General features: G+C 40.4%; 1 protein-coding gene across 1 annotated transcript; it reads left to right on the forward strand.

The window, feature by feature from the left end:
* The first annotated feature begins 750 nt into the window (after positions 1-750).
* On the forward strand, positions 751-9,227 carry LOC113189323 (guanine nucleotide-binding protein G(I)/G(S)/G(O) subunit gamma-10-like). The gene is made up of 2 exons (XM_026398065.2): positions 751-762; positions 9,033-9,227. The coding sequence occupies exons 1-2, from the start codon at positions 751-753 to the stop codon at positions 9,225-9,227; spliced, it is 207 nt and encodes a 68-aa protein (XP_026253850.1).
* Positions 9,228-9,722: the final 495 nt, after the last annotated feature.

The following is a 9,722-nucleotide window of genomic DNA, read 5'->3' on the forward strand; positions in this document are numbered from 1 at the left end:
TCCATCAATTTGATTGTGTCGGGAGAGAGAGCTGGATGAGTCCGGTGAGAGTTTCAAATTTCCAGGGTGGAACGGTTCCAGGGGTGATAAAGTACAGGGTGTGGCCACAGGAGTCCACTGAGGTGGAATATAAGGGAAGACTCTGATTGAAAGGTCAAGGAAAGGAGAAACTGGGCCATTAGTGGATGGTCACAGTGTCAGCAAAAGCCCTTCTTCCCTCCACCCCCTAGGATGAAGGAGTGAGGCAGGTATAATGCAAGTTGGGAGATGACAGAGATGAAAGGCAACAAGTTGAATGCTTGGTCCTCAGGGGAGCAGAGGTTTTTCATACCAGGACAAAGGAGAAATTGCTTAGAAGGTTCTTGGGAAAGTAGAAGAATGTTGCTTCTGCCTCCCTGTGTGGGGGGACATGGGAGAATAAATAACTTCTACAAGGGAAGTGGTAACCTCAGGGGAAAGCCAGGTTTCAGTTCAGGCTAGAAGGTGAAGGAGATTAGCTAGGTCTCTGGTTGCATTAACAGAAACCAATTTTGGCTGTCTGTGGCCAGGGAGTGGAGGGTTGGTGGGGGGTTGGGTGTCTGTGCACACTGAAACCACAAGACTACCAATATGGGTGGAGAGAGTGCTCTGAAGATCTTTTTGAACTGAGCAGATATTCCAAAAAGGTGTCCACTATAAATAGCTCCGTGAAGAAATTGAGGAAGTAAGAGAATTCGTTCACCAACAGGGGATTTATAGGACACAAATAGAATGTCCGCAGGAGTAGAGAGAAGCCGTTCAGAGAAGTGTGGGATTAGAGTGGGCTGTGAATTCCAAATGGTGGCATTCAGAAGTGTTATCCAGAACAGTAGATAATACCAGGACCTATAAACATGTGGTGACAATTGTCCTAGTTGCCCACAGCCTGAACTCTTGTTCCATTCCGGATTCCTGTCTGCTCCCTGATTCATTTTCCCCACTGAATTTGAATTTCTGACCTCCTTCACCTCAACTCCTTTCTTTGCCTTGGAAGATCTCTCACATCTACACTGCCATTAAACCTTCTGCTACCTCCTAAGAAGTTGGACCCCTGGATGTTTTAATTAAACTAACACCCAATATGTGGATCTGATGCTGACCTGTCCTGCGCCCCTGAGCCCTGTCAAGCCTCTTCCATTTCCAACTTACCACATGATATTGCAGACATTTTTATGTCTCTCTTGTGTTCTAATCTACGAGTCTCTTCAGACCAAGGATCATTTCCTATTCTTATTTCTATCCTCCCCTCCAAGTAAATGGACTTTGATCTCTTATTACCTTGTTCCTGTAGCCTAGAAATGTGAGACTCTGCAAGGTGGCCTCTGTGGTGAGACTTTCCCATTCTTGCCCACCCTTTTGTATGATTACTGATTTTCTGGCCTTGATTCCACATTTGCCAGACTTAGACCATCTGGCGGGCTAGACAAACTCAGCTCGAGAGACACCCTGTCCTGATTCTTCCTAGCCTGTCTTCCCAGCATCCTCCCAGAATACGGGGCTGACACATACTGTGTTTTCTCCATTTCCTAAAATGACATCTCTACAACATGGTTGAGTCTCCAACTTCCAACACTTAGATTAGGCCCAGGATCACCTTGTCCATATTCCCTGGAGTGAGTCCCCCACACCCTGTGTATCTCTGCTATTCCAGCAGAGGGGAAGCCTGAGGTAAATATATAGGATGATAATTTGCATGGTCATGATAATCTCTGATTTCAGGAAAGTGACAGACTTTAGGGATTTCAACTGTATAGGTGATATTTTATTTCTAAAGATGGTACCTATGGGGCTACAATTGTGGCTCAGTGGCAGAGCGCTTGCCTAGCACATGTGAGGCACTGGGTTTAATCCTCAGCAGCACCATATAAAAATAAATAAAAGTATTACATCCATTTACAACTAAATAAATTTTTAAAAGATGGTACCTATGTATTATATCCTTACATCTTTTTGTAATTCTGAAATATTTCAATGAAAACATTTAGAATTGGAGGTACTTGGCTTTTACCCTACTGGATCCTTGTAGGTGGACCTGGGGGTACAGATAGCACAGACAGACTCTGGGGGGCTGGGGGGAGTTAAATCAGAACATTCATCAGAGAGAGGATAAAGAGGTAGTGCAGGGCTTCCGGACTCAAAACCAGCATTTCAGACCACAAAGCTGTGAGGTCAGTTTGACTGACTATGAAAGCATATGAATTTATTGTGCTTATGGGTGAAAAACCTCAAAAATAGACAATTCCCAACTTATTAGTTTATTTGTTGGTCTGTTGCCTGGAATTGGGATCAAATTTTCCTATAGAAATAATATTACAAATGGTGGCTCTTTCCCAACACCAGCCCACAAAAGCTTACAGAACCCTAATGTACCTAAAATATTGTACTAATAACACTAAAGACCCCGACCACTTCATAACAGTGTTTCTGTGGCCAAGTGCATTTAGAGTTTTAATGCCAGTAATACACATTCCTCTGCCCTGCAATTCTTCAGGACTCTTGACCTTGTTCCCACAGAGCTGATTCTTATCAGAGTGGCTCCATATGTAGTGGAGAGCAGATTAGTTGCTTTCTCTTGCTGCTAGATTCAAGCTAGAGTTTCAAGCAATTTATCTTCACTGAGTTGACCCCAATCTCTACTATGTACCCGGATGTGTGATCTAAGTTCAGCCTTTATGCAATATGCAGCTTCTTATGCACACATGCTTTCCACACCCTAATACAAGCTATACAAAAACTGTCACATTAGGGACTTAATTTGTATATTTCTTGTTGTTAGGGGAGACAACCAGTAGTCCTCATTTTATGAGGGAAATGACATGGAAGACTTTAGAACTAGTAAAATAAGTCCCTGAGACACTGGCAGGGGAGATAAGCCTGAAACAACCTTTGAATAGAGATTCTCAAGATCAAGAAGTCACCCTGATGTTGGTTACAACGAGAAGGAAAAATGTGCTCTGTGTTAGGACAGGTGGCTTTGGCAGGAAGCATCCCTGAATGTGCTACTGATACTCTAATACTCTCACTTGGAGAAATGAAAACTAAAAAATCCCCATGGCATGTGGGGGTGGGGGTTGCTAAATACAAAACTATCATTTTTTTCATAGACCAAATGTCTTTCTGTTGACTGTGAAAGTTGTTGTAGGAAACTTTCTCACTCCATCCAGAGTCCCAGTTTCAGTGATGGGGGACAGTGCTATACAGTGGTCCTGGTGGCTTTTGGACAGTGGAGACTTAGAACCCTAGTATCACAAAAGGCTTATTTTTTTTTAAGAGAGGGGGAGAGAGAGAGAGAATTTTAATATTTATTTTTTAATCATCGGCGGACACAACATCCTTGTTTTGTACGTGGTGCTGAGGATCAAACCCGGGCCACATGCATGCCAGGCGAGCGTGCCACCGCTTGAGCCACATCCCCAGCCCCAGGCTTATTTTGTTAACACTCTGATTGCAACAATATCTTTCCTCTATTATATAGTTTTGATGGGATCATGAATCAAACCGCCTTGTTTTCCCCTAGCCAATGAGCTAGTCAAAGACAGTCTCCTGGAACTTGAATCAATCAATCAATCAATCAATCAATCAATCTCTACCCCCCCTTTCTCTCTTTCTTACCTCCCTCCTTTCCTTCCTTCCTTCCATCCTTTTTGTCTTCCTTTCTTTTTTCTCCTAGTGCTGGGGATGCAACCCAGGGCCTTGTGCATGCTAAGCAAATGAAATATGCATCTCTGGGACTTGAATGTTTTTTTTTTCACTCTCTCTGTTTCTCTCTCTCTCTCTCTCTCTCTCTCTCTCTCTCTCTTTCTGTGTGTGTGTGTGTGTGTGTGTGTGTGTGTGTGTGTGTGTAGTACTGAGATTTAACTCAGGAGCACTTTACCAATGAGCATACCCCGAGCCTTTTTTATTTTTTGAGATAGGGTCTTGCTAAATTGCTGAGGCTGACCTTGAACTTGTGATATTCCTGCCTCCACCTCTCAGGTGGCTGGGATTATAGGTGTGCACCACCCGCCTGGCTGGGCTTGACTCTTTTTTTTTTTTTTTTTTTTAGAGAGAGTTTTTTTTTTTTTAATAGTTACTTTTTAGTTATCAGCAGACATTACATCTTTGTTGGTATATGGTGCTGAGGATCGAACCTGGGCCGCACGCATGCCAGGCGAGTGCGCTACCGCTTGAGCCACATCCCCAGCCCCGGGACTTGACTCTTGAATGCATAACTTAGACACTGAGCATCTGGTTGGCACCCATTAACTCAGTGCTATGCCCTCAGACTGTCAAGTGCTTCCTGCCACCTAAACCTCTGGACATGTCCTGCTTCCTGTCCTCCAGCTTTCCCATTAGCTCCATCAGCTTCCTATCATCTTCCTAAAATATTTATTTTTAATCAAATTATCCAGAGTCTGTTTCTGTTGTGTATGAGTGAAGAACTCTAAATAATTGACACCCTGATGGCAGAAGGTTGATAGATGAGAACAAATCTGTTGCTTCAAAGCAACTCAAAGAATAAATTCACAGAAGTCATAGTTAATAGCATGTCAATCCCAAACACAAAATGAAAATCCACATCATCAAAATGTGATGAGCTCAACTTTTGTCTGAGAAGGCAAAGGTGGATGCACAGAGGGAAGTTTACTACAAACATTAGCCAGGAATAGTGGCACATTCCTGTAGTCCCAGATACTTGGGAGGTTGAAGCAGAAGGATCATGTGAGCCCAATTTGAGACCAACCTGGGAAACATAGTGAGACCCTATTTCAAAACAAAAACAAATATAAACATTTCCCTGGAAACAGGTTACCAATCCCTAGACCTACGCTGTGTTATTTACTTTAGCGACATAATAGTTATGATGGTGTATTCACTGGTAACCAGGGTTTTGACTCAATTATTTAAGGAAACAAATATATTAATTTATAGGGAATACATATATTTGTTTACACTAATGAAAAGATTTTTAGGAAAACGGGCAAATTGCAATGCCATTCCGTTGTCACCATTTAAAAGGACCAAATTAAGATTCAATGTTAATTTAAAAATAACAACTGAGACAAATGTGTCTGCTTAATTAAACCAAACAGTTGGCCAAATAAAGTGAGGTATGTTTCAACTCAACCAGTTGGCATTCTCTATTTGCTCCAGGATTAGTAGACTGGGTGACTGAGCTTATCTAAGGGCAGACTACTTCATCCATTGATGCCTGGTCTAAAGAGGTACCATCGACCCCACCAGATGCTCTCTTTGGGGCCTCATCCCATGAGATATCCTGGTCCTGAGGCATAGGAGATGCTTCACATCCCAGTGGAGCTCCAGCTTCTGGGCTCCAGTCTTTGGACTGAAATGATGGTGGACTTAGGGGCCTCAAGCAGCTATCTCTGATCTCACTCATTTCTCTCCCACCTGACACAAGGCCACTGCAGCATACATAGAAACTAAGGACATTCAATGTGAATGCTGTCACTAGATTTCTGGCTCCAATTGGAGGCCCATGACCTTACCATGTCCTGGAAAACTCACTGCCTCTCCCCACTGACATATTTCTACCATAATAGAGCCCATGGCCTCTCCATATCCTACTCCCAACCAAACCCAATCTCACCTGATCTTTGTTCCCAGATTCTAGTTGAGCACAACACTTGGAAAGAACTGTTTTTTTGGTACAGGGATTGAACTCAGGGGCACTCGACCACTGAGCCACATCCCCAGCCCTATTTTGTATTTTATTTAGAGACAGGGCCTCACTTTTGCTGAGGCTGGCTTTGAACTCATGATTTTCCTGCCTCAGCCTCCTGAGCTGCTGGGATCACAGGAGTGCGCCACCATGTCGGTCAGGAAGTGCTTTTGGACACAGAGGCAAAGAACCTTTCCTGTTCCATAAGTGGGACCATACAACAGATCTGGTGCCATGTGATGATCCTTCCTGTATATTCCTTTCAGAGTCAGAGACCTTCAGCAGGTGTAAATGACCCCCTCTTTTTTTTCATCGTAGCATATATATATATATATATATAATTACTTTTTCTTTTTTTTTTTTAGCTGTAGTTGGACACAATACCTTTATTTTATTTATTTGTTTTTGTGCGGTGCTGAGGATCAAACCCAGGACCTCATATGTGCTAGGCGAATGCTCTACCGCTGAGCCACAACCCCAGCCCTTGTAGTAGTTTTTATCAGCCTCTTCCCCTCCTTAATCCTCACCCCAGTGCCTCATAATAAGGAATAGAGAATTCTACCTCTACAGAATGACCGCTTCTGAGTCCTCCATCTGTGATCACTGTCTGCTCCAGTTGAACTCTGACTTCAAGCACAGATCTTTACAAAATAAAAATTTCAAGGAGCCTACAATTTCATCCAGATCTGGAAGAAAAATGAAAGAAAAAGTGCCCTACAGACTGCTAAGTCTAAATCATAGTGTTGCCTTTTACCCGCACAGTCTTGGTCATTTAATGAACACCTTCTGTGTGACTTCGGGGAAGTCATGCTCTACCTATACAAGATACATCCCTGATCTGATAGGAGCCCAGAAACCAGGTTTTTTTTTTTTTTTTTTTCTCCAATTACTGGCCATCTAGCAACATTCCAGGCCAACTCTAAGAATTGGCTCAGAGATCCCCATGGTTATCTACATGGTGGCCTTGTACTTTGTACTCAGGCAGGTTCACTAAAGGCATTGAGTTATTCCTGGGATTCTTACAGGCCTTTGCTTTCATTGGACCAAAACCAACCTTCCCAAAAGGAAGAAAAAGTTTCCCTTAAATAAAGAGTTAGATAAAGCATTCTAGTTGTTGAAGACTAAATTCTTTTTCAACTTTGGCTTACATGGTGCCTTTAACAGTGCAGTGTGGACTTGTTTCCTAGGATAAGAGATCCACAGCTCTGGCCATAATCAGTCCCAGTGGAGGAAGTGAATAGGCATTATGGCCTATGAGAGCTACCTTAGAGGTCTGGAAGCATCATGTCTAGGTATCCACCATCTTGTGGTAAAGTACTTAGACCATTAAAGCCTGGAACAGCTGAGACAGACTCAAATGAACCCCTTTCTTTGACTATTTCAATTTTACCATCTCCTAAATTAGGCAGCTACATGGACAAGGGGATTCCATATTTCAAAGTATCAGGGAGTGAAAGAAACATTTCTATTCTTGTAATTCCTCTTATGGTCATAACAAATGAAAGTAATCCAATGTCTGATGTTCATGGTGCCTAGAATAAGCACCTAGCATAGAACCAGTCACCCAGAAATAAGTCAGGGGAGACTCTGACCACTATAAAGCCACCTTATCGGAAGGGATTTCTGTCACAAACACTTTGTCTTTTTTTTTTTTATACTAATTCTCACCTCATATGACACCTCAAAAGGAAATCCTGCTAAGTCAAGGTTCAAATGTTTTCTCTCTTATATGGAAGCTAAAGAGAAATAAGAAATTTTTTTAAAAAAGGGAAACTTCATGAAAATAGGAAGGAGAACAGTGGCATAGAGGAAGCAGATTAAGGACGAGGGAAGAGAAAAGGGAAAGGAGAGAGACTGAAATAAAATGCTATGCGAACATATGAATGTATCACAATGAATTACACTTCTACACATAACTATACTGTACCAATTAAAAAATAAATTAGTATAAGGAAGATCAATAGAGTAGAGTAAGAGGATGGGGCGGGGACTCTTGAAGGGGGTAGTACTGGGGATTAAAATGGAGCAAATTATGTTACATGCATTTATGAATATTTCAAAATGAACTCCCAAGTTATGTATAATTATTGATAAATATAAAAAACAAAAAATGGAAAAACCATATATATGTATATATATGGTTCACATATACGTGTGTGTGTATAAATGCTAAATGAAAGATGCCAAGATGCCAGACTGAAAAAACTACATAGTATTCATTACATTTGTTCCATTTAGAGAACATTCACGAAAATAAGAAGTATAGAACCAGTAAAAATATCAATGATTGGCAGCAGTTCGAGGCAGGGTGTTGACTAGGTTAAGCATGTATGATTTATGGAGTGTTGAATTTATTCCATACCGTATTGTATTGGTCAATACATAACCCTATGAATTTGTCACCCATAGACATTTATAACACAGAGTGAACATTAATGCCTGTAAGATCAAAAAGCACATATTTAAGAGGTAGAGAAATACCATGATGGAATGCAGACTATGATAGAATAATTGTGTCAAAATGTTTATGAAATACAATCAAGGATGTGTGTTGTAAAAAAATAAAAATAAAACCAAAAAAAAAATAGCACTAGGTGTGGTAGCATATGCCTGTAATCCCAGTGACTTGGGAGGCTGAGGCAGGAGGACTGTGGGTTCAAAGCAAGCCTCAACAACTTAATGAGGCCCTATCTCAAAATAAAAAAAAAAAAAATTAAAAGGGCTGGAGATGTAGCTCAGTGGTTAATACCCCTGAGTTCAATCCTCAGTACTAAAAACAAACAAACAAACAAACAAATCACACAAAATAAAAGGAATCCTGCTAAAAGAAAGAAGAAGGTAAAATCTTAAAACACTAGAACAAAAATGTGATATATTTTATCTGTCTGTTAGATAAGGAAAAACCTTGTAATCACTAAATCAGTAGATGAAATATCAAATAAATTAATTCAATTACATAAAAGAAATATCTTCCCTATAGCAAGATATCAAAATGAAAATAAATGCTAATAATTAGTCTGAGAAAAGTTATCCTATTTTAAAATCTTTATGTTGCATTTAAATAAATTCAGAAGAAAAAACATTGGGATCCAAGTTTAGAAAAATAAGTAAAGGACATGGACAGACAATTCAATAAACAAATGACTAAAAATATGAAAAAGTTTAATTTTACTAGTATCATCTATCAGAGATGTTAGCACCGACTTAGATAATATCCTGTGTTGGCAAGACTGCAGAAAGGAATGTGGATTTGACCAAATTTTCTGCAAAACAATTTGACCATATGTATCAAGAGTCTTAAAATACTCAGGCTCTTTGAGCTGATAATTTTATTTTCAAGAATAGCTTCTAGGCCAGCGTGAGCGCCCTGCAGCGCCTGGTGGAGCAGCTCAAGCTGGAGGCCAGCGTGGAGAGGATCATGGTCTCTCAGGCTGCAGCAGAGCTTCAGCAGTACTGCATGCAGAATGCCTGTAAGGATGCTCTGCTGGTCGGAGTTCCAGCCGGAAGCAACCCCTTCCTAGAGCCCAGATCCTGCATTTTACTCTGAAGACTTGGAAGAAGTTTGTTGAGAAATGCCTTCGAGCACAAAGTAATGAATGACTGACTCCAAGTCTCAAGAAAACACTTTTCTTTAGCCAAATGACTGAGATATTTCAGACCTTTCCAGTGTCCTGATCTTACAGCCAAAATTCTACAGAAATTAATGATTTTTCTACTCAAATAAGGAAACTGAGTGAAGAAATAGAATTGTTTTAAGTAATAATGGCTTGGTTCTCCTGAAGAAGTGCTTTGTATTAAGATAAAAACCTTACCACCAAATATACCAAAATACACCTCTTTAATAAGTGAGTTACTGGTGTTGCTATACCTAGAATATCATGTATGTTTTATTAACTGGATGTTTACATTTTAGGAAGGAAAACACTTTTGTTTATTAAAAAAATGGAGTATTTGTAATTTGTTGTTCCTAAGATTTTTATACTATAATAAAATTTGTTCTATTATAAATATACAATTACTAAATAAAGACAAGAAAGTATAA

This window comes from Urocitellus parryii, chromosome 7 (genome assembly GCF_045843805.1).
Source record: "Urocitellus parryii isolate mUroPar1 chromosome 7, mUroPar1.hap1, whole genome shotgun sequence".
NCBI lineage: Eukaryota > Metazoa > Chordata > Mammalia > Rodentia > Sciuridae > Urocitellus > Urocitellus parryii.